General features: G+C 51.2%; 1 protein-coding gene across 9 annotated transcripts in view; it reads left to right on the top strand.

Annotated features, from left to right (window-relative positions):
• Positions 1–24,828, top strand: part of DYSF (dysferlin) — a 220,962-nt gene that overhangs the window by 171,581 nt on the left and 24,553 nt on the right. For 8 of the 9 annotated variants that reach the window (XM_053256343.1, XM_053256337.1, XM_053256342.1 and 5 more), the window contains 8 exons: positions 3,098–3,189; positions 4,224–4,394; positions 4,962–5,104; positions 8,421–8,560; positions 10,002–10,090; positions 14,685–14,780; positions 15,749–15,890; positions 23,068–23,167. In XM_053256343.1, the coding sequence (XP_053112318.1) occupies positions 3,098–3,189; positions 4,224–4,394; positions 4,962–5,104; positions 8,421–8,560; positions 10,002–10,090; positions 14,685–14,780; positions 15,749–15,890; positions 23,068–23,167 (973 nt within the window). The remainder of the gene's footprint in view (positions 1–3,097; positions 3,190–4,223; positions 4,395–4,961; positions 5,105–8,420; positions 8,561–10,001; positions 10,091–14,684; positions 14,781–15,748; positions 15,891–23,067; positions 23,168–24,828) is intronic. The other variant, XM_053256344.1, reaches the window with a different exon arrangement.

Raw genomic sequence — 24,828 nt, 5'->3', positions numbered from 1 at the left:
CAGGCATTTAGGGAGGATATGCCAGCTCCTGAAGAAGTTGACATGGAGAAGTAGATCTGGGTGTCATCAGCATACTGGTAACACCCAGCTCCAAATCCCCTGATGATCTCTCCCAGCAGTTTCATGTAGATGTTAAAAAGCATTGGAGATAGTATGGAGCCTTGAGGAACACCATACTTAAGCTCAGATTTTGAAGAGCAACAATCTCCAATCGACACCATCTGGAATCTGTCCAACAGGTAGGAGCAGAACCACTGTAAAACAGTGCCTCCCCCCTCAGACGTTCCAGAAGGATACTATGGTCAATAGTATCTAAAGCTGCCGAGAGATCCAAGAGGACCAACAGAGTCACACTTCCTCTGTCAATTGCCAATTGGAGATCATCCATCAGGCCGACCAAGGCAGTCTCCACCCCATAGCCCGCCCGAAAACCAGTTTGAAATTGGTCTAGATAATCAGTTTTCTCCAAGACCGCCTGGAGCTGAGAGGCCACCACCCTCTCAATTACCTTGCCCAGCAATGGGAGATTGGAAACTGGCCTATAATTGCTCAACTCTGAGGGATCTAACCCAGGCTTCTTTAGAAGAGGTCTAATAATTGCCTCCTTAAGACAAGGAGGCATCCTGCCCTCCCTCAGAGAAGCATTTATGATTTCTACCAGGCCGCCTACAACAGCCTCCCTGCTAGATAGAACAAGCCATGTTGGACAAGGATCAAGAGGACAAGTGGTAGGCCTCACCGCTCCAAGCAGCTTGTCCACATCATCAGGAGTCACAAACTGAAATTGATCCAGTCGAATCGTATAAGAGGAGTTGTCAGACACCTCCAGTTCAGACATCAAATTAATTGTGGAGTCTCCATCTAGGTCGGCCCAAATCCGAGAGATTTTGTCTGCGAAAAATTCATTAAACATACCACAGCGGGTAACTGATGCCTCCAAATTCTGGTTCAAGGGAGAGGGAGCAGATACTAGTCCCCTGACAACCCTGAACAACTCCGCCAGACGTGAACTCGCAGAGGCAATACGGGCAGAAAAGAACCACTTCTTTGCTGCACATATCGCCTGAGCATAGATCTTTAAATGTGCTCCATGTCGTAATCTGTCGGATTCGAGTCGAGTTTTTCTCCACTTGCGCTCCAGTCGCCTACCTTGCCTCTTCCGTCCCCGTAAATCTTCCGTATACCAAGGGGCCAATTTTGAAGCAGGTCGGAGGGGACGCTTAGGAGCACTCGTGTCTACTGCCCTGGTGAGCAAGTTGTGAGCAAGGCTATATGCATGCAGAGAAGAGACACCTCCAAGTTGCTGGAGGCTCCCTGGAAGTTTCCACTGGAGCTGCTCTCATTGCTGAAGTGGCAGGTCAATTCTGTGGTTTGCCTTCACAGCAGTGAGCATAAGAAGAATCCTGCTGGATTGGAGTGGCGGGGGTGGGCCATCTAGTCCAGCATCCTGCTTCCCTCAGTGGCCAGCCAGAGGCCTCAATAGAGTCCAGTATTGGGACATCGAGGCAATGGAGTTAGGTGGTTAAATAAACAAACAAATAAATAAATAAATAAATAAATAGCCCCTTCCTCTGCTGCTTGCTGACTCCAGTGGCTGACGTACCGTGCAAGAGTACATCAGCCCAGCAACATTACATGCATACAAATTGCACAAATGTAACAACTGCACAAATGATGTTGCACAAGAGTAAGCCCACTGGAAATAATAGGCTTACTCTTGGGTAACATCTTTTGTACAGTTTTTGGAGTTGTGCAGCTCATGTGTGTTGTAAATACCCATGCACAGTATATCAACCAGTAACTGGTATTCGGTGACACTGCTCCTGGAAGTGGAGGCTCAATTTAATCAACAGAGTGATCCACCGCAGTTCCTCCTTGAATATGTCGAACTCTTTTACAATCCATCTGTTCCAAGACCAACACCACATCTTGGGGCAGCTCATTCTGTGGATTAATGGCACTAACATAAATTAATGGCACGTTGAGTGAAAAGCTTCCGATGGCTGGAAAGAAAACTTCACCAGAACTATGGATGGGATTCCCTTTCTGAATGTGCATCTAATATTGCTGGATCTTGCCCTTTGTGGCCTCTAATAAGCAAAGGGATCAACAGTTTCAAGCCTAGCATCTTAGTTTACAAACTGGCAGTCTGCTTTTGCCTCTCTCCATTGCCCCATCTAGATCCTTCCCCTGAAACCGCTCATGCCTCTTACAGCACTGAAAGCAGGTAGGAAGCCCCACCCCGGTGTTGCAACTCATCCCCTCTCTCGAACCACTCAGGGTTGCCACCACTCACTGCCGTCCTCAGAGGGACCTGCTGTAACCAGGAGAAAAGGCAGCTGTGCCTAGGAATGCTGGGATAACGGAGAAGGCGGGGTGAACTTAAGAACATAAGAACAACCCTGCTGGATCAGGCCCAAGGAGGCCCATCTAGTCCAGCCTCCTGTTTCACACAGTGGCCCCCCCACCAGATGCCTCTGGAAGCCCACAGGCAGGAGTTGAGGGCATGTCCTCTCTCCTGCTGTTACTCCCCTGCAACTGGTACTCAGAGGCATCCTGCCTCTGTGGCCGGAGGTGGCCTATAGGCACCAGACTAGTAGCTGATGATAGATCTCTCTTCCATGAAGTGATCCAAACCCCTTTTAAAGCCATCCAGGTTGTTGGCTGTCACCACCTCTTGTGGCAGAGAATTCCACAAGTTGATTATGTATTGTGTGAAAAAGAACTTCCGTTGGTTGGTCCTAGATTTCCTAGCAATCCATTTCATGAGATGACCCCTGGTTCTAGTGTGATGTGAGAGGGAGAAGCATTTTTCTCTTGGGAATTAAAAACTGGAAAGGATCCCAGTTCTTGTTCTACAGAGGAGTTGGCTGCCTTGGATGCAAAGTGCGAGAACTCCCTGGTCTTCTGGCTCAGTCTGGGTTCTTCCTACGGCCTCCAGGCTGTGCCGTTCAGTCTGCTCTGTTGCTACAAATAGAATAGAATAAGATAGAACAGAATAGGAACACGTCCCGCTCTTGCCCTTTCCATATCTGCAGTGGCCACGGTGGTGATTGAGAGCCCACCATTGCTTCCCCTCTCTCCTTCTCCTCTGCAGTGTGACCCATATGTGAAGATTTCTGTGGGGAAGAAATCCATCAGTGACCATGACCATTATATCCCATGCACGCTGGAACCAGTTTTTGGGAAGTAAGAGTTTACACTTGAGTTCCAAACATGAAGGTGGTGTGTGTGTGTTGTGTGTGTAGCGGGGGTGGGGAAGATGGTCCTGACAGCAAAACGAATCATGGGTGGGTGAGAGAGCATCCTAGAGCGGAAGAGGGCCTTTTAAGCCATCTCTAGTCCAACACCTGCTCAGGGCAGAAAATCTGGAGCTCAAGCATCCCCAACAGATATCTGTCCAGTCCCAGCAAGATTCCGTGTCTGGAGCTGCCAGAGAACTCCACCCAACTTGCCAGAGCAATGGATCTCCAGCACGGGGTTGGGTGAGATTGTGGCCATTGTGGCTGGAATGGTGGGCATAGTAATCCAACAGCAATTGGAGACCCCTGCCTGAGAATCCCCAGCCTGATCCTGGGCTTCATGAGTACAAATGTCTCAGGACTGAAGGCCACACACCTCTTGCACATGTCAAGGGCTCCTGCCAACTTCTGGTCCTTCAGGTGCTGCCTGCCCTGGCCATCCCAGGTGTCAGCACCAGCCCAGTTGGTTATTCTGAGGCAAATCTATCTATTGCAAACATGACAAAACTCTGTAAATTAGTGTTTAAGTGCAGCACGGTGAAATTCACAGGCCAACCAAATCATCTGTTTATGCTGATGAGTATGAAACTTCCAGTTCCAATGGTCAATGACTAAATGCCAGCTTTGATTGAGAAGCATTGACTGACATGTTCCTCGGTGTAACGTGCTGCTGTAGGTTCCTAAGGAACTGCTGAGCTCATGCAGTATCTGTGATTGTACCATCTGTGCAAGAGCACAGATACATAGAGTAGTGTGCCCACACTCCGGGAGTGCTACTTAGGTTGGAATCAGTCTGAGTAGTGCTTCCAGAGTGCGGGAGCACTACTTTAAGTCATTGTGCTCTTGCACAGGACTGCCAGTGGTTTCTTAGAATTCTGCAGCAGCGCAGGCAGCTCCATACCACCCGTGTTGCACTGCAGAGCATGTTGGCCAGTACATATCACTCTAGGGTAACCTGAAATTTCCCCTGTCCCTCTATAGGATGTTTGAGCTGACTTGCACGTTGCCGTTGGAGAAGGATCTGAAGATCACTCTTTATGACTACGACCTCTTGGCCAAGGATGAGAAGATTGGAGAGACCACCATCGACCTAGAGAACAGATTCCTCTCCAGATTTGGGGCCCGCTGTGGTCTGCCCCAGACTTATTGCATGTGCGTGTTTTGAGGCACTCATATGAATCTGAGACATCTTATGCAGGGGCACAGAAAGATGCCTTGACCTGAGTGGCACCAGAATATTCATAGGTGATCTGGCGTATCACATCCAGCTTCTGTGAAGCTGAGGATGAGGAAGGGCAATGAGTGTACTGGAGTTCTTCTGTCCCTCAGTCCAGAATCAGTAAGGCAAGGCTGGCTGGGTTTCAGCACCTGGAGAGCTCCCAGTGAGCAAGTTGGTCCAGCAAGGGCAGAGGGGGAAGGAGGCTACAATACCCCGGCCCCACCTACCCCTCCCAGGCTCCACCCCCTGCCTAGATTGCTGAGAGATTTAAAGGGACAACTCTATGGCTTGGAGTCTACTACTTCTTTCCCACACCATCCAGTCCCTCCTGGCCTGTTGCCAGCACTCTTGTACAGGCTTGGGGGAGTGTGAGGCTCTCACTGAAGCAAAACCTGCACTCCAAAGTATCTCCCTTGAGCCCTCAGAATGGGGGTGAGTTAAAGCCTCCCCCTTTTTTGCTTCAGTTTTACCAGAGTATTTCCTTCTTTCTCTCTATCCAGTTCTGGTCCTAACCAGTGGAGAGATCAGCTACGGCCTTCCCAGCTGCTCCACCTCTTCTCCTTGCAACACAAATACAAAGCTCCTGTCTACCAGCCCGACCGGATCATCTTTGGGGATCAAGCTTACAGCCTCGCAGACTTGGGTAAGCCACCTTCCACATCCTTGTCTCCTCCCTGGCTGCCTTTTTATACAAGCCGTATCCCTGTTCAGAGTACGGTGTTCTCCCTCCAGGCATCTACAGAACTCCCATTCATTACAGTAGGGTTGGAGCAGGAGACCTTCCGACTGGATTGTGCCCTGTTTTCACAGTTGGGCCAGAGGCAGCCACTGGTCTGGGGCCAGTCTTCCCTCTAACTGGGAACCCCAGATGTTGTTGACTACCACTCCCAGCATCCCCAGCCAAAGGCCATTGGGAGTGGTGGTCAACAAATTCTGGGACTGCCCTGTGACAGACTGAGCTATCCCAGTCCAGATATTGCAAGAGGAACAGCCTCACAGTTGAGGGCCCCTTGGCAGCTGGAATCCACATGTCTGCTCCTTCCCAGAGACTGCAGGATTGGCCTTCATACTGGATTGTTATTGCTGTTTTAAATTTATTAAGGCATTATTATCCATTATTTTGTATTAAGAAGTAAGAATCATAGTTAGCATTCAGAAGCGGCTCATTCTAACGAGCCAGGATGTGGGGAGCGCCAAAGGAGGCACAGCTGCCTCTGGTTCCTGGCAACTCATGTTGCTCCTTCCTCTTTTCCAGTCCTACTCAAGAGCCGCACTGCCTTCAGACTAGCAGTTCATCAGGTAGAGCTGCATGGTTAGGGTTATAGTCATGGCCAGTCTGGTGGGAGAGAGAGGAGCATGACTGGTGGTCACTTTTTCCTTTTCTTCAGACTGTCTCAGAATGGTGCTGTATCACAACGCAGCAGCATCCCAAGGAGGCATTCTGGGGGAAAGGAAAATGGTGGCCACCAGCCGCCAATAGGAGTTTGTAGGAGCTCCGGTGAATTCCTTGCCCAAACTGAGGCCCCACCCTCAACATGGCCAAACTGGCCACTGCAGATTCATGGCTGATTAATGGGGCTGCATTATCGGTGGGGGGCATTTCAGTCCAGCCTCAGATAATCCTGCGCTAGATGGACCATAGAGCAAATCATGGATCACAGAACAACGACGACAAATATTTATACACCGCTTTTCAACAAAAGTTTCCAAAGTGGTTTACATAGAGAAATAATAAATAAATAAGATGGATCCCTGTCCTCAAAGGGCTCACAATCTAAAAGAAACGTAAGATAGACACCAGCAACAGTCACTGGAGGTACTGTGCTGGGGGTGGATCGGGCCAGTTACTCTCCCCCTGCTAAATAAAGAGAATCACCACGATAAAAAGGTGACTCTTTGCCCAGTTAGCAGGGGTGAACCAATCAATCCAGAATTTTCACTCGAGGCACAAATGGCCAGGCGAAAACTATCCTACTTTGAACACCTTATGCGAAGACCCAGCTCCTTTGAGAAGTACATAATGCTGGGGAAAGTTGAAGGAAAGAGAAGAAGACGACGGCCAGCAGCAAGGTGGATGGACTCGATTATGACAGCAATGAATGCACCACTGAGAGACCTAAAAGGTTAAGCTGAAGACAGATCATCCTGGAGAGAATCTGTCTATGTGGTCGCTAAGAGTCAACACCAACTTGATGACACTCACTCACTCAATCAATCAGTCAGATGGACCCATGGGCTGGCTCAGCAGAAGGCCATTTCATGTGTTGAGAATGTTCTCAGCTAAGAGTGCAAAGTTGGTGTTGCTGCCCCCCAAGGTGTGAGGCTGGACACAGCCCTCCCCCACTCCCCTCCCCTGCTGTCACCTTAGCAGAAACCTCTGCAAGCCCAGAACAAAGCTTGGGCTGTGACCTTGGGCGGCGGTGGTGGTGGTGGTGATGGTGGGGTGAGGTGGCAAGTGGTGGTGGTGGGGATCTGGAAAGCAGCTGTGCGGGAGCTGAATCTGGTGGGCCTGAAAGCGAATCCAGGCGAGCCAGGAGTAGGGGGTCCCTTTTACAAGCCTCATGACTGGGCCTTAGTTCCATCAGCCCCACGTTGGCGCTGTGTATGGGGAGAGAGAGACTGGAGGGTGGATTTGAGTATTTCTGTGCTGTATGGAGCTGGGCTCTAAAGGTTTGAGGCATATAACGGGGCCTGGGCTGGGCTGGGTTCTCTTGGGCATGGCCAAGTGGCTGCCATCAATCGAGCATGCATTGCCAAGTTTAGCAGGCCAAGAAGACCAGGCTGTCCGATCTCACAGCAAGACATCATACACACGGGTGCAGAGTCAGACCCTTGGTCCAGCCATGTCAACTGGACCTAAGCCATTTTTGGAGGGGTGGTATATAAAATCAAATAAATAAATAAACATAAAATAATAGCTCTCCAAGGTCTGCATATCGTGTTTTGGGAAAGCACCTAGTCCTTAGTGTTTAGCTTTTACTTTAGCTCGGTGTTTTAACTTTTAAACTTTTAATTTAATTAAAATCTTCATTGCTTTATATTGTGTCTATTTTGTGAAAGTTGTGAGCTGCCCCAAGCATTAGAGTACTGGAGGGGGCGAGGTATAAATATTACAAATCAATAAATACCACCTGAGAACATTCTCCAGAATTCCTCCTTAGGGCAACTCCTGCCGTCTTCTCCACATTGCCTTTTCCCCTTGGGAGAAACCCCACAGTAGTCTTTGATGGACTTGGGACCCTCCGCACCGCAAGCAGGTGTTCCTGCTCTCCTGCCGGCACAAAGCGGAAGAGGGTGTCAAGGGGTGCAGCAAATTGCCTTGGGTGAAACTTGGTGTGGAGGGGTGGGCTTTCCCCCCACACTCAGGGGTCTAACTTATCACCCTCTTGCAGATCAGAAAAATACAACCCACCCCCCGCCGTCCATGGATTCTTTAGTGAGTTCAATTTATAACTTCTGGTTTCCTTCCTTCCTTCCTTCCTTCCTTCCTTCCTTCCTTCCTTCCTTCCTTCCTTCCTTCCTTCCTTCCGGTTGCACAGTCTGCAGGGTTTCCATGTTGCAAGGCTAAAGGCCACTACCCCACTACAGGGCTCTTCCTCTTCAGCTGCCTCGGCCTTAGAGCCGGGTCAACAGCTTCCTTTCCCTGCCTGCCTGCCCCCACCGCCGTCCGCCACAACTGGTCAGCCTCTTTCTTTAGCAGGACTAGAACGGCACTGTGGAGAGGACGGTCTTCAGTTGCTGATTCCATGTCTGAGAATTGGCCGGAGAGATTTCTTTCCTTCAGACACTTTCAGCTCCAGAAATCATTTGGCCCTCCTTTGCTTTGGCTCCCCCCCCTTGCCCTCCTCCTTCCAGGGATATTTGGCAGGTGTGTGTGTGTGTGTGTGTGTGTGTGTGTGTGTGTGTGTGTGTGTGTGTGTGTGTGATGAGTGAGCATCTCTCCTTTCCCTTGGTTTTAGAGGATGGCAAAGCCCCCGACCCACACCTGGGGCCTGCAGAGGAGCGCCTGGCTTTGCACGCTTTGCGGAAACAAGGCCTGGTGCCGGAGCACGTGGAGACGAGGCGGCTGTTCAGCCCCCTGCAGCCAGAGATCGAGCAGGTAAGGCAGCGTCCGAAGGAGTGCCTCCCCCTCAGCAATCCAACACTCCTGACTTGAGGGCTTAGGCATCAGGGCTGTGCTTTAAAAAAAAAATCTCTGCAGTTGAAAAAAACAACAACAAATCTTGTAACTGAAAAAGAGGAATTCTGGATACAGGTATGCAAATGAAAGATATTTGCCTGGGCTACATATGAAAATGTGTATTTGCATAAGACGCCTGCTTTGCTTGTTTCCTTCCAGCTTCTGACCTTTCCCCTTGCTCCTGCTTGCCCAGTTTCAAACTTTTCTTCGCACTCCTAACATCTCTGTTCCAAATATGTAGCTCAAGTTCCTCCTCAGCTAAGATGACCGAGTCTGCTTTCTGACCTTGGGTCAGTCTCTTTTTCTTGACCCAATCTACCTTGCAGGATTGTTGTGTGGGTAAAATGGGAGAACCCCTTGTAGACCATCCAGGGTTTCCTGGAGGACAGGAAAATAAACATGATCCATACACATAAACTGAAAATGGTTGTGTGATTGAGAAGCCTGTTTATGAGGTGGGGGAAATCTTAGAGGGAGCCGGTATGGTGAGATGGTCAATGTGCTGAGGGAGGCCCAGGTTCAAATCCTGCTTAGCTACAAAGCTCATGGTGGGCCAATCACTAACTCGCAGCCAAACTGATCATGCAGGGTTGTTGTGAATGGAGGGTTAAAGGGAGAAAATATATATGCTACTCTGAGCTGCTTAGCGGGTTGGTTGGGATTTAAAAAAATCTAAAAAATCCCGGGTTTCCTTTTCCACCCTGAGAGGTGATCCTCAAAATCTCTTGAGTTGCCCTCTGAAGCATCCCCACACAGCATGATCAAGCAACACACCCGAAGCGTCACTGAACCACTCATGGCAGACACCTGCTGTGAGGGACCAGAGGCTGGGGTGTTATTTCCCCTCGATTCATTGGGTTAGGAACAGAGGAGCATAGGGAGCTGCCATATACAGAGTCAGGCCATTGGTCCATCTAGCTCAGGATTGTCTACACAGACTGGCTGCGGCTTCTCCAAGGGTGCAGGCAGGAGTCTCTCTCAGCCCTCTCTTGGAGATGCTGCCAGGGAGGGAACTTGGAACCTAGATGCTCTTCCAGAGTGACGGCTCCATCCCCTCAGGGGAGTGTCTTCCAGTGCTCACACATCAAGTCTCCCATTCAAATGCAACCAGGGCAGACTCTGCTTAGCTAAGGGGACAAGTCATGCTTGCTACCACAAGACCAGCTCTCCCTATTATCTGTTTGCAGAGATGGTCATTGTGCTTCTGCCTGGGTCCAAGAAAGGATCCCTGCACGCCCCCCTCAATTTCTATACCATATCTGTCTGTTTCAGGGTTGTTTCCAGGAGCAGATTGAAGGGAGCCGAGCAAAGCTGCTTCAGTCCCTAGAGGCATTTCACACAGTTTCTTCTTTCATTACAGGGAAAGCTTCAGATGTGGGTGGACCTCTTTCCAAAATCACTTGGGCCACCCGGGCCACCATTCAATGTGACCCCCCGAAGAGCAAAGAGGTGATTTCCTTCCTTCCTTCCTTCCTTCCTTCCTTCCTTCCTTCCTTCCTTCCTTCCTTCCTTCCTTCCTTCCTTCTCTCTCTTCCCCATTCCCTCCCTCTCTCTTTCCTTCCTTCCTTCCCTCTCTCTTTCTTTCTCTCTCTTCCCCATTCTCTCCCTCTTTCTTTCTTTCTTTTTCTTTCCTTCCTTCCTTCCTTCCTTCCTTCCTTCCTTCCTTCCCTCCCTCTCTCTTTCTTTCTCTCTCTCTCTCTCTCCCATCCCTGCTCCCCCCTCTCTCTTTCTCTCTCTTCCCCATTCCCTCCCTCTCTCTTTCTTTCCTTCCTTCCTTCCCTCTCTCTTTCTTTCTCTCTCTTCCCCATTCTCTCCCTCTTTCCTTCCTTCCTTCCTTCCTTCCTTCCTTCCTTCCTTCCTTCCTTCCTTCCTTCCTTCCTTCCTTCCTTCCTTCCTTCCTTCCCTCTCTCTCTCTTTCTCTCTCTTCCCTATTCCCTCCCTCCCTCCCTTCCTTCAGTCCTTCCCTCTCTCTTTCTTTCTCTCTCTCTCTCTCTCCCGTCCCTGCTCCCCCCTCTCTTTCTCTCTCTTCCCCATTCCCTCCCTCTCTCTTTCTTTCCTTCCTTCCTTCCCTCTCTCTTTCTTTCTCTCTCTTCCCCATTCTCTCCCTCTTTCCTTCCTTGCTTCCTTCCTTGCTTCCTTCCTTCCTTCCCTCTCTTTCTCTCTCTTCCCCATTCCCTCCCTCATTCCTTCCTTGCTTCCTTGCTTCCTTCCTTCCTTCCTTCCTTCCTTCCTTCCTTCCCTCTCTCTTTCTCTCTCTTCCCCATTCCCTCCCTCTCTCTTTCTTTCCTTCCTTCCTTCCTTCCTTCCTTCCCTCTCTCTTTCTCTCTCTCTCTCTCTCTCCCGTCCCTGCTCCCCCTCTCTCTTTCTCTCTCTTCCCCATTCCCTCCCTCTCTCTTTCCTTCCTTCCTTCCCTCTCTCTTTCTTTCTCTCTCTTCCCCATTCTCTCCCTCTTTCTTTCTTCTTCCTTCCTTCCTTCCTTCCTTCCTTCCTTCCTTCCTTCCTTCCTTCCTTCCTTCCTTCCTTCCTTCCTTTCTCTCTCTCTCTCCCGTCCCTGCTCCCCCCTCTCTCTTTCTCTCTCTTCCCCATTCCCTCCCTCTCTCTTTCTTTCCTTCCTTCCTTCCCTCTCTCTTTCTTTCTCTCTCTTCCCCATTCTCTCCCTCTTTCTCTCCCTCTTTCTTTCCTTCCTTCCTTCCTTCCCTCTCTCTCTCTTTCTCTCTCTTCCCCATTCCCTCCCTCCCTCCCTTCCTTCAGTCCTTCCCTCTCTCTTTCTTTCTCTCTCTCTCTCTCTCCCGTCCCTGCTCCCCCCTCTCTCTTTCTCTCTCTTCCCCATTCCCTCCCTCTTTCCTTCCTTCCTTCCTTGCTTCCTTGCTTCCTTCCTTCCTTCCTTCCTTCCTTCCTTCCTTCCTTCCTTCCTTCCTTCCCTCTCTCTTTCTCTCTCTTCCCCATTCCCTCCCTCTCTCTCTCTTTCCTTCCTTCCTTCCTTCCTTCCTTCCTTCCTTCCTTCCTTCCTTCCTTCCTTCCTTCCCTCTCTCTTTCTTTCTCTCTCTCTCTCTCCCGTCCCTGCTCCCCCTCTCTCTTTCTCTCTCTTCCCCATTCCCTCCCTCCCTCCCTCCCTCCCTTCCTTCCTTCCTTCCTTCATTCCTTCAGTCCTTCCCTCTCTCTTTCTTTCTCTCTCTCTCTCCCGTCCCTGATCCCCCTCTCTCTTTCTCTCTCTTCCCCATTCCCTCCCTCCCTCCCTTCCTTCCTTCCCTCTCTCTTTCTCTCTCTCTCTCTTCCCCATTCCCTCCCTCTTTCCTTCCTTCCTTCCTTCCTTCCCTCTCTCTTTCTTTCTCTCTCTCTCCCATCCCTGCTCCCCCCTCTCTCTTTCTCTCTCTTCCCCATTCCCTCCCTCCCTCCCTCCCTCCCTTTCTTCAGTCCTTCCCTCTCTCTTTCTTTCTCTCTCTCTCTCCCGTCCCTGCTCCCCCCTCTCTCTTTCTCTCTCTTCCCCATTCCTTCCCTCCCTCCCTCCCTCCCTCCCTCCCTCCCTCCCTCCTTCCTTCCTTCCTTCCTTCCTTCCTTCCTTCCTTCCTTCCCTCCCTCTCTCTTTCTTTCTCTCTCTCTCTCCCGTCCCTGCTCCCCCTCTCTCTTTCTCTCTCTTCCCCATTCCTTCCCTTCCTCCCTCCCTCCCTCTTTCCTTCCTTCCTTCCTTCCTTCCTTCCTTCCTTCCTTCCTTCCTTCCTTCCCTCTCTCTTTCTTTCTTTCTCTCTCTCTCTCCCGTCCCTGCTCCCCCCTCTCTTTCTCTCTCTCCCCCATTCCCTCCCTCTCTCCTTCCCTCTCTCTTTCTTTCTCTCTCTTCCCCATTCTCTCCCTCTTTCTTTCTTTTTCCTTCCTTCCTTCCTTCCTTCCTTCCTTCCTTCCCTCCCTCTCTCTTTCTCTCTCTCTCTCTCCCGTCTCTGCTCCCCCTCTCTCTTTCTCTCTCTTCCCCATTCCTTCCCTCCCTCCCTCTTTCCTTCCTTCCTTCCTTCCTTCCTTCCTTCCTTCCTTCCCTCTCTCTCTCTCTCTCTCTCTCTCTCTCCCGTCCCTGCTCCCCCCTCTCTCTTTCTCTCTCTTCCCCATTCCCTCCCTCTCTCTTTCTTTCCTTCCTTCCTTCCTTCCCTCTCTCTTTCTTTCTCTCTCTTCCCCATTCTCTCCCTCTTTCTTTCTTTCTTTCTTTCTTTCTTTCTTTTTCTTTCTTTCTTTCTTTCCTTCATTCCTCCCTCCCTCCCTCCCTCCCTCCCTCCTTCCTTCCTTCCTTCAGTCCTTCCCTCTCTCTTTCTTTCTCTCTCTCTCTCCCGTCCCTGCTCCCCCCTCTCTCTTTCTCTCTCTTCCCCATTCCTTCCCTCCCTCCCTCCCTCCCTCCCTCCCTCCTTCCTTCCCTCCTTCCTTCCTTCCTTCCTTCCTTCCCTCTCTCTCTCTTTCTCTCTCTTCCCCATTCCCTCCCTCTTTCTTTCTTTCTTTCCTTCCTTCCTCCCTCCCTCCCTTCCTTCCTCCCTTCCTCCCTTCCCTCCCTCTCTCTTTCTTTCTCACTCTCTCTCTCTCCCGTCCCTGCTCCCCCCTCTCTTTCTCTCTCTTCCCCATTCCTTCCCTCCCTCCCTCCCTCCCTCCCTCCCTCCCTCCCTCCTTCCTTCCTTCCTTCCTTCCTTCCTTCCTTCCTTCCCTCTCTCTTTCTTTCTCTCTCTCTCTCTCTCTCTCCCGTCCCTGCTCCCCCTCTCTCTTTCTCTCTCTTCCCCATTCCCTCCCTCTTTCTTTCTTTCTTTCCTTCCTTCCTTCCTTCCTTCCTTCCTTCCTTCCTTCCTTCCCTCTCTCTTTCTTTCTCTCTCTTCCCCATTCTCTCCCTCTTTCTTTCTTTCCTTCCTTCCTTCCTTCCTTCCTTCCTTCCCTCTCTCTTTCTCTCTCTTCCCCATTCTCTCCTTCTTTCTTTCTTTCTTTTTCTTTCTTTCTTTCTTTCCTTCCTTCCTCCCTCCCTCCTTCCTTCCTTCCTTCCTTCAGTCCTTCCCTCTCTCTTTCTCTCTCTCTCTCTCTCCCGTCCATGCTCCCCCCTCTCTCTTTCTCTCTCTTCCCCATTCCCTCCCTCCCTCCCTCCCTCCCTCTCTATCTATCTATCTATCTATCTATCTATTTATTTATTTATTTCTCACACTTTCACCAGAACAACACAAGATTTTCCCTGCTGGGTCATCTTCTTTAGCATCCTCTTTCTGTCCAGCAGTGGCCAGCCAGAGGATCCTGGGAAGCCCACAAACAGATGAATAAGCTCACACCCCTTGTGCCATTTCCCCCCAGCACCTGGCATTCAGAGGTAGACTGCTTCTTTACTTGGAGGATCCATTTAGCTATCATGACTAATACCTCCCCGCCCCCAACTCATCTCCAGTGGTTATCGTGGGATATCTCTTGCCCAGGATGATAACCAGATGTCCTCACATGGGAGTTGTAGTGGTGTGTGAGACTCTCCACATGGTGGGACCGCTTTGTGTGTGGGACTCATCTTTGCATTAGGGCTCCAAGGAGCTGCTCTTGGGTTCTTGGGATGTGTCTTCTGGGTCTTGAATAGGGGCCCAGTTGCATAGCGTTGGTGCCGCCGCTGCCTCTTGACCAGGGATAGGCTGAGAGACTGGTGAGGCTTGTTGCCTGGCCTCATCAGAATGAAACCCAGGACTGGGGAAGCCGCGGCCAAGAATGTGGGCTGCTGAGCTGCCTTGGGGAGCCCCCAGATCCGAGAGGCAAAGCTAATGAAGAAATGGCCAGGTCAGCTCTGCACGCTTCGTGCTGGAACATGCTTCCTGTGGATGGGTGTGGTGGGGAAGTGCTGAGCAGGTGCAGCAGGATGCTGGATCGTTGCCCCTCCCCACTGGGCCAGAGGTGGGGCCGAGAGGGCAGCTGCCACCACCATGCTGCAGTGCCTGGAAGAGAGCCCCAGAGCAGCTGGACCCAGCCGCCCCCCCCCTTCCCCTGTTCTGTCCACTCTTTGCTCTCCCCGCCCCAGTCTGTGGACTGACCCTGTGCTTGGGCCTTTGGGTTTTAGGTTCTACCTGCGCTGCATTATCTGGAATGCCAAAGATGTCATCCTGGACGACCTCAGCATCACTGGCGAGAAGATGAGTGACATCTACGTGAAAGGGTAGGCAATACTGGGCTGGGATTCCTGGGGATCACGTGGAGTCTCCCATTCAAATGCAAACCTGCTTAGCAAAGGGGACAATTCATGCTTGCTAGCGGGGGAATGACTTGACTAGCAAGCACGAGGTTGTCGGTTCGAATCCCCGCGGGTATGTTTCCCAGACTATGGGAAACACCTCTATTGGGCAGCGGCAATATAAGTTAGGTGCTGAAAGGCATCAGCTCATACTGTGCGGGAGGAGGCCATGGTCAACCCCTCTGGTATTCTACCAAAGACAACCACAGGGCTCTGTGGGTGCCAGGAGTTGAAATCGACTTGATGGCACACTTTACCTTTACTTTAAAGGTAAAGTGTGCCATCAAGTCAATTTCGACTCCTGGCGCCCATAGAGCCCTGTAGTTGTCTTTGGTAGAATACAGGAGGGGTTGACCATGGCCTCCTCCCACACAGTTGAGACGATGATGCCTTTCAGCATCTTCCTAGATCACTGCTGCCCAGTATAGTACCAGCGGGGATTCTGCTATGCCCTGCTGTGCACTGACTGTTAGAGAGGGGAAAGACCTTGTTTTTTGGTGGGGAACAAACCAGGCAAGGCTGCCTTAAGCCCCCAAACCAGCCCCCTGTTCCCAAGGGAGAAGACCATGCCAGTTGTTCTCCCAGGAAGAAGAAGGAGAGGCAAAGCAAAGTGACACGAGACGGACTGGATCCAAGGGGTGGAGACGGGGACCCTCAGAGTCTGAGAAAGCTTGTGTGCATTGCCTCATTTTTGTTTTGCCTTTCAAAAGAGACATCTTATTAATATTCTTTTTTGGCAGATTCGAGCTCATTGCAGCCGCACCTCCCAATCTGCTGGTCAGTTGGACGCTGAACGTGCAACTGATCTGCACAATCTGTTCTGCAGATGGGCCTCTTCCTCGCCGCTTACGTGATTGTGGTTTGGTAGCCTGGGCTGTTTGTTTGTTTTGCAGGTGGCTGGTTGGCTACGAGGAGAACAAACAGAAGACAGACGTGCATTACAGGTCACTGGGGGGTGAAGGGAACTTCAACTGGAGGTTCGTCTTCCCCTTTGCCTACCTGCCTGCCGAGCAGATCTGCTACGTTGAGAAGAAGGTCAGTCACTGTCCCTCGGCCCCAATTGCACTCGCTCCTCCTGGGTCATTTCCTGTCTCCTCTGAAGATGCTTAAAATCAGCCTGGCCTAAAGCTGACATGGATTTTTCAGAGTGAGGAGAGGGAAATCCCATGCAAATCCTTCTCTCTCATATTAGCTTGCAAACATCTGAATCCATGCCTATGATTGTAAGTCTTTTTTGTACACAATTCCTATTTAGGAATGGCATTGGCTGTGGAGAGAACCGAGTTGGGGGGGAAATCAAGATGTGAATCACTTTAGCAAGTTAGTCTCTGATCATCATTGTTCCCTCAGATCTCTATTTACTGCCTGATATGTACACCTCTAGGTGGTGTTCAAAGTCTAAAACACAATATAAAACAGACTAAACACAGCAAAAATTGTACAATAAAGACTAAATAGTTTAAAACTGATTTAAGAGAAAAGCCTACAAAAACAGATGCATCTTGAGGGTCATCCTAAAAGCAAACAGAGAAGGAGATTCTCTTCTTTCAGCAGGGATCTTGTTCCAAAGCCCTGGGGCAGCTACAGAGAAGGCCTGGTTCTGAGTAGCCACCAAACGAGCTGGCGGCAACCTTAACTAGAGCTCTCCAGAAGATTGTAATAGGTGATAGGATTCATGACAAGGAAGGTGCTCTCTTAAATCCACTTGACCCAAGCCATTAAGGACTTTATAGGTAATAACCAGCACTTTGTATTTTGCCTGGAAACATATCAGCAGTCAGTGCAGTTCTTTTAAAATCATTATTATATGGTCCCTTCGGGATGTCCCAGAAACCAGTCTGGCTGGCGCATTCTGTACCAATTGTAGTTTCTGGACTATGTACAAAGGCAGCCCCACGTAGAGTGCATTACAGTAGTCAAGTCTGGAGGTTACTAACATAGCCACTACTGTTTTAAGGTAATTTGCCTCCGGAAATGGACATTGCCGATGCTGCTAAAAAGCACGCCTGGCCACTGCCTCAATATGAGAAACCAGAGATAGTTTTGGATCCAGGAGCACTCCCAAGCTATGTACCTGATCTTTCAGGGGGAGTATAGCCCCATCTGGAACAGGCAGAGCTAAACCATCACTTGGGTCCCAACCCCCTCCCGCTCCCCCAGCCAGTACCTCCATCTGGATTCAACTTCAGTTTGTTATCCCTCATCCAGCCCATTACTGCCTCGAGGCAGGCATTTAGGGAGGTTATGCCTTCTCCTGATGTGTTGACATGGAGAAATAGATCTGGGTGTCATCAGCATATTGATAACAGCCTGCAACAAACCCCCTAATGATCCCTCCCAGAAGTTTCATGTAGATGTTAAAGAGCATTGGAGACAGCATGAAGCCTTGTGGAACTCCATACTTTAGTCCTCACTTTGCAGAGCAGCATTCTCCGAGCAACACCATTTGGAATCTACCAGAGAAGTAGAAATGGAGCCACCATAAAACAGTGCCACCCAATCCCACCCTCCTCGTGTGATCCAGAAGGATGCCAGGGCTGATGGTATCGTAAGCCGCTGAGAGATCCAAAAGGATCAGCAGAGTCACACTCCCTCTGTCGCTAGGCAGTTGGAGACCACCCATCTCTTTATCAACCAACTGGGCTGGCTACAGTGTTGGTGCCTCCCAAGGCAATGCCAGCATGCATTTCCCAGCTGGCAAAAGGTTTTACTGCCTGGGCGGTGCTGACGAGCTGTGTATTCATAAGAGCGTAAGGACAGCCCTGTTGGATCCGGCCCAAGGAAGGCCATCGAGTCCAGCATCCTGTTTCACACAGTGGCCCACTATGGGGAGCCCACAGGCAACACTAGCATCAGAGGGCATGGCCCGTTGGCATCTCCTAGTTGGCAAGTGCTTGGCTAGCTGGCTGGGGGGTTCCTTCTCTCTTGCTCGGAGCGAGGGAAAGGAAACCATCTAAGTGGCTAGCAAAGCACTCTCTGGCTGGGAGATGCTGACAGGCAGTAAACTTGGGGTGGCAGGGAGTGCCAAGGCAGGCGAGGCGCTGCCCATAGGGGGAAGGGGAGGGTGTGTGTGTGTAGTGTTGAATATGTACACAGTTGCAAAAATCAGCATATCCTCTCTAATAAAACGCTTGGTGTCCGTCCGTGGACGGACACCAAGCGTGTGTCCGTGCCTCCCTGCCCTGTTCTGCGCCTGCGCGAAGCGCAGGCCCAGAACAGGGCAAGGGAGACACGCTTGCCGGCACCCGGCAGCCATCTTGGGCGGCCAGAAGCGGCCGCCCCGAAGAAGCCGGAGAGGAGGCGGGGGGAAAGTGACCGAGGCGGCGGCGGAGCCGCCGCCTCGGCCAAAATAGATGGAGGCCGGGGGCGGAGCGGAGGCCATGTAACCTTAAAAAAAATTTACTCCCGCGGCCGCCGCCGCCGACCGCCCACCCTCCCTCCCAGCTGCCGAGTCCCCCTTACTCTGGCCGACTGCTGTTGGCCGAAGACAGCCCTTAATTTAAGAGGCAGAGAGGAGCTCGCAAGCAGAGCTCCTCTCTGTGCAAAGCCTCTTGCCGAACTGCCGCTTTGGGCGCTTGCGTCCCTTGCGCCCAAAGCGGCAGTTCGGCAAGAGGCTTTGCACAGAGAGGAGCTCTGCTTGCGTGCTCCTCTCTGCCTCTTAAATTGAGGGCTGTCTTCGGCCGACAGCAGTCGGCCAGGGTAAGGGGGACTCGGCAGCTGGGAGGGAGGGTGGGCGGTCGGCGGCGTCGGCCGCGGGAGTAAATTTTTTTTTTAAAGTTACATGGCCTCCGCTCCGCCCCTGGTCTCCGTCTCCCCGGCCTGGCGGGGGCAAGTGCCTGGGCCGATTTGGCCCTTAAAGGTAGGGGGGGGGAACGGCGGAGGGAGGGGGAATTGCGGCGGGGGGCCAGGAGCGCCGTTACTAGCGCCCGTTATTCAACGGGCCAAAATTCACTTGTGTTTGCATAATTCAGTATTGATTTGCGCAGCATTACTTATTGGCTTAGGTGTTTTTGGTGTGAAACTGGTTTTCGTTAGCAGGGAATTCAGAATATCCTCAGCCAGGCGATCCATACATGCCAGTGGGAGCCTGAACCCGATTGACCTTCACACACTAAACAGACCCAAAGTGCAGTGTGCCCAGGATCAGCTCACACTTCCCCCTGCCCCGCATAAATGCAGGCCCCCCTGTGGAGACTGTGAGCAAGCATGCCCCACGGTGCCGTTATTGACCCTCCCCACCCCCCCAGCCACGTGTCTGCCATGTCTGGATCAGAAAATAAACAGCTTGTAAAAGGTCTTTGCAGAGGTAGAAATAATGAATGAATGGCTGGGCTCTGGATGGAGGAGACACATTCCTCTCTGGCCATTTTTGATCTCGCCATGTGCTGTTTGAAGTCCAGATTCATTACTTGCAGCTGTTAAAAAGAAAGAGAAAAGCTGCTGCAGGCTTCAAGTGGAAACCGCAGCCCCCCTCGGTGGGAACCTCTGTGCTGCCACCGAGCCACCTGCAGCCGCATCTGTGGGGCTGTTAGGGGCAAGGTGGGGCAAGGGCAGGGTGGCTGGGCAAGGCAGCTGCGGAGGGGAGGCAGGGGCACCCCTCAGGATGCCTGTCCCCACTTCGGTCTTGGAAGGCTGGACAGAATTCAGGCTGCACTCCGCGGCTTCAGCTGCCAGGAAGGGAACGATCCAACACTCTCTTAAACCCGTCATGGGTGAAACCAACCCACCCACCGGCCAAAAAACCCCCAACAGGCTTGGAATTGGCCTGGGGGAAATGAATAATTTCCCCCCAACTCAGAAAATACCTTGGTTTTTGATCCAGTTGTGCCCCAGTGATAGAGTTGCAATGCACCACGGAATTCCGGGTTCCACCCAGATTTTAAGCATTCCACCCAGATTCGCCCGGATTTCAGCTTTCATTAAAGGGGGGGGGAAAGAAAAGAAAAGAAAAGCGCTATTCCTTGTAGAAGCAGAGTTGTGGAGAAAATGTGCAGTCGCTATTCTGCTCAGAAATTATTTTCAAACCAATTTACATAATATGCAAATTAGGCACTCAGATTTGGAAAGCCAGAATGTGGCAACCCTGCCCCGTGATGTTGCCGAAAGAGAGAGCCACAAGTCAGACCACTCCCTCAGCACCCCCTGGGCGTTCAGCTCCTCCTCCCTCTGCCCAAGTGCCCACCTCCTTGCTGACACCCCAAGTCTCTCCCCTGCACAACTTAACTTTATGGCTGCATCAGAAGCAGGGAAGGGTGGGAGGTCTTTCTCCCCCTTCCCTCATTGATGCCTGGTCTGCAGCTATGGCGCCATGTTGGGTGCAAGGAGCACTGGGCAATGTGGTTTTCCTAGCATTTGAAAACTACATTTCCCAGCACTCCTTGCATCTGGGCTAGCAGCATGCCAGACATGGGAGAAGGAGGCAGGAAGAGGGACCCCTCCCTTCTTGTGCTGGGGGAAAAGCAAGAGGGGTGGGAGAGTGAATCGCAGTGGGTGAGTGCATAGGTGGGAGGTAGGAATGGAGAGGTTTCAGTTCCTCTTCAGCCTGGATTCTAACCTTTGGATCCATCACTATCCCAAACCCTCTGAAAACCCCCATGAGGATGGTCCCTGTCTGTGTTAACAGCCTCCCCCAGTCCTGAGCTGTCAGGAGACCAAATGGGTACAACCAGTGCTGTGGCAGATCTGTGCTGGGGAGACCTGAGTCCAAAGAACCAAGAAGCGGAATGGCCCATGGGCACATTGCTCAGCCTCACCTACCTTGCAGGGTTGTTCTGGGTATAAAGGGGGCAGTCCTCTTTCTGCCACCCTGAGCTTCTTTTTGGAAGGACAGGATGCGAACTTGATAAACCGTTATTTAAAGGTGGTCCCCAGAGTTGTGAAGGACAAGTGGCTTCCTGTGGAGGTTCCTAGAGCAAGGGTTCCCAACCTTGAGTCCCCAGATGTTGACGGACTGCCATGCCAGTTGGCCTTTGGCCACTGGGGCTGGCAACAATGGGGGGCTGTGTTCCAACCACATCTAGGGACCCAGGGCTGGGAAGACCTGCTCAAGATGCTGGAGCCCCCACCGCAATCTCCAGCTTTGCCTCAGCTGTTGCTTTAGGACAAATTCAGCGGCAGCTGGAAAGGTGCTGGGAGGGTCTGACTTGTCCTTGGATTGAAGAGGACCTTGGGAGCTCTTCCCCCACTCACTCACCACTGTGGTTTAGTGGTTAGTGTGGCAGGCTGGGACAAGAGAGACCCGAGTTCAAATCCCCACTCAGCCAGGAAGCTTATGGGTGAACAGGCCAGTCTCTGTTGCTCAGCCTGACTTTCCTCACAGGGTTGTAGTGCGGGGAAGAAGGAGAGAATCATGTGTGCTGCTCTGAGTTCCTTGAAGGAAAAACAAGGCTGAATAATCATCTCATGTTATTCCACATCTCTCCTGTCTTTCTTCCATGGTGGAACTCAAGGCAACCTGAGTGGGATTCGCTGTACTGGCCAACTGGGAGGGAGCTGCTGGTGCCAAGTGGCTGGGCTGTTGGCTGGGCCCCGTTTCTTATCTCACTTCCCTCTTTGCCCGGCTGTCTCCAGCTCTCTCTCAGCTGGATCTCACCGTCTCTCTCCAGATAATCCTTCCTCATTATTTTGTTCTGAAGTCTAGAGGGGAGCTTGCAAACACCTCCCTGCAAACTGGGTCAGGAGGTTTGCTTCATGCACACCTCAGGATTAGAGGTACATAATTATGCATTGGAAGCAACACCTTGAGGTTAATCCTTCCCCATGCGTTTCCCCCAGATGTTTCTCTGGAGGCCTTCACCTGCTGTTGTCTTCGTGTCTGAGGCGATGGGGCTCCTGCTCTTCCTCCTGGGATCTCATTACGAAGACAAATGCTTTGCAGTCCTCCCTGGAATGTTTCCCCAGATGTTGGTCTTGAACCTGGCCTTTCCCCCATTCACTGTGCCCCCTACCGACGGCCTCAGGAATGGCCAGCTGCCTCCCCCCAGCTTTGCTGTCCTCCAGGTCACAATTCATTTGGCCGTGCTGCATAGACCTGGGTGTCTTTCCCAACCTTGATGTGGGCTGTTGGTGTGCCTGCACCCACTAAGAAAGGCATCCCGCCCCCACCCACCAGGGTGGCAGGACTCACCTAGGAATAGAAGAAGTGTCCATGGAGAAATCAAGACGACCAGTTCTCTCATCCCCCTAGTAATAGCAAGCTGGGCATTTGGACTGCAGAGGTGACCCCAGTTCCGTGGTCAGCCACAGCACCTGTATGGGTTAGGTGGGAGCCCTACCACATGCCGTGAGGAGCAGATGGGCTGCAGTAGGTCTGCATCCAACCCAAGTTCTGTGCTGTCCTGAATCTGGGGAAAGAGGACACCAGTGGGACTCTTTTCTCACACGATCAAGGTCTCAGTTCAAACCACGGATGTCCCTGGGCTTGGTGAATTGCCCTGAATGGAAGCCTTCATCATAGCTCCAACAGAGACTACTTGTTGTGTGCTCTTTGCAAAAACAACGATTGAAATTCTGCATCAAGAACAGATGGATTCTGCAACCATACTAAATTATGCAGATTAAGTACATCTGCCTAATTCTGCTTCTGCTAGTCATGGGGAAGGTTCAATCGTACTGAAGCTGTCCACAATCCCTCTGCTCCCTGGAAATCCTGCTCCGATCCTCCTGCTGGCTTTGAGGGCGTTCATCCAACATTGTCTATATACGTTTGATCCTTAAGGACTGGAAGTTTCATTTTGTTTTTAAATGAATGCTGGGGTTTCACCTTGCTGAATTCTGTATCCAGTCTAGTTTCTGTGGTAAAATTAAGAGATACATTCATTAGTCCTAACCACACTATCCATCTCGCTGTGTTGTGGGGATGGGTTTGGGAATTGACCCTCAATCCGGCGGAAGCAGCTCAGAGGACTGAGGTAGTGGTGATGAACTTCATTATATTCTCGCTTCTACTTCGTTCTTATGATGACTGTATAGAGCTGTCCATGTGCATGGCACTTTACAAAGGCTGAGAGGAGAGATCCCTGCCCCAAAGGGCCCTAACTGGCTCTAGATATAGGCACAAGAGCGACCACAAAGGAAGGGAGGGAAACTGAGGCAGAGGTAAACAGGAGAAGAAAAATTAGTTGTTTCAGTTACTTGTACTTAAGCTTCATTACTATAGGGAGTGGGGACTGTTTAAGCATGTGCTGTGTCTCTTTGTATGTGCAAAATGAAGGAGCATTTCTGGAGCTTGGACAAGACGGAGAACAAGGTCCCACCCCAACTGCTCCTCCAGATCTGGGACAATGACAAGTTTTCTTTCGATGACTACCTGGGTGAGTAGAGTTCTGTCCCTGGGAGGGAAGAACAGACCCCATTCCCTGCCCCCAGTTCTATGCTGTTCTTGCTTTGTGGCTCTCCCCCCCCCACCGCCCCGCTCCCTGCCCCACATTCTGCACTGCCTGCCTTCCTGTTTAATATGGGGCATTTCTACACTTAGTTTTGAATTTGGCACAGATGCAGTTTCCCACCATTTTCAGTTCCTCTCTTTTCTCATGCATCTGGGCATAGATTAAATCACAGTCCAAGAAGGAACCTTGATCTGATAACACAATATTAGTCTAGAGCGACGCTGGAGGAAAACTGGGAGCAAAGTTGATTGAACATGGTTGCATTCCTGTGTCCAGGAGTATACCATGGCAATGAGAGTGGCGAAGTCTGCTTATATCTCCTCTCTTTCATTGCATCGGCGGAATCTCGTCCAGCAGCATTATTCTGGATCACCCATACCTTTGGGGAAACGGGAGAAGGAAGACTTTCCAAAGGGTTGCTGTGAAGTTTTTACCAAATTCTTTGCTGATAAGGTGGCTCGTCTCCTCTCTGTTGGACTTTGTGCATTGTCCATTGAGGTGACGGAGGTTTTGTGATGTCATTTGGGATGTGTTAGAGCTTGTGGAGGCTAATGATGTGGATAGGGTTCTCTGTGGTATGAGTCTGGCGTCTTGTTCACTTGATCCTTGTCCCTCCTGGTTGATTTGTTTGGCCAGGGAGGGGGTGAAGTCCTGGGTCCAGGAGCTAGTGAATTCATCACTCAGGGAGGGAGAGGTTCCTTAAGCTATGGAAGAAGCTGTGGAAATTTTCTTCTCTGGAACCAGAGATATTAGATAATTGTAGACCTATCTCCAACCTTCCTTTTTGGGGAAGGTTTTGGAGAAAGGCGTTGCTGCTCAACTACAGAGAATCCTAGATGAACTGGATTTCCTTGACCCTTTTTGTTCGGGGTTTAGGCCACGGCACAGCACGGAAACAGTATTGGTCGCTCTGGTGGATGACCTCTATCGGACCCTCGATGAGGGGAGTGTGCCTCTCTTGGTTCTATTAGATCTCTCAGCGGCTTTTCATACCACTGATCATGGTGTCTTTCTGGACCGTCTGCGGGGGTTGGGAATCGGGGGCACAGTGTTGTGCTGGTTCTGTTCCTATCTTAGTGGACGGTTTCAGACAGTTTGCGGTGGAGGTCAGTGCTCTAGCTAGCTCATGGTCTCTCTCTCGTGGAGTGCCACAGGGCTCAGTCCTTGCTCCCTTGCTTTTTAACATCTATATGAAGGTGCTGGGTGAGGTCATCCATCTGTTTGGGGTGAGGTCATCCATCAGTATGCTGTTGATACCCAATTGCACATCACCACCCCGGGCCAATCCGGGGATGCCGTGAATGTGTTGGCCCAGTGTCTGGAGGCTGTAAGGGTTTGGATGGGCCAAAACAAGCTCAGGCCTAATCCCTCTAAGACAGAGTTGCTCTTGTTCAGTTCTCAGTCTGGCCAGGTTCCGGTTTCGAGTGTTTCCCTTGATGGGGTCACCCTCCCCTTGAAAGAGCAGGCTCATGATTTAGAGGTTTTCCTGGACTCACGGCTCCTGTTGGAACAGCAGGTGGAAGCTGTGGCCAGGGGAGCCTTTGCCCAGCTTCGTCTGGTGCACCAACTTCAGCCTTCCCTCGACC

This window comes from Hemicordylus capensis, chromosome 5 (genome assembly GCF_027244095.1).
Source record: "Hemicordylus capensis ecotype Gifberg chromosome 5, rHemCap1.1.pri, whole genome shotgun sequence".
Lineage (NCBI taxonomy): Eukaryota > Metazoa > Chordata > Lepidosauria > Squamata > Cordylidae > Hemicordylus > Hemicordylus capensis.
The sequence above is the reverse complement of the archived record's forward strand: the minus strand, read 5'-3'. Positions and strand labels throughout refer to the sequence as shown.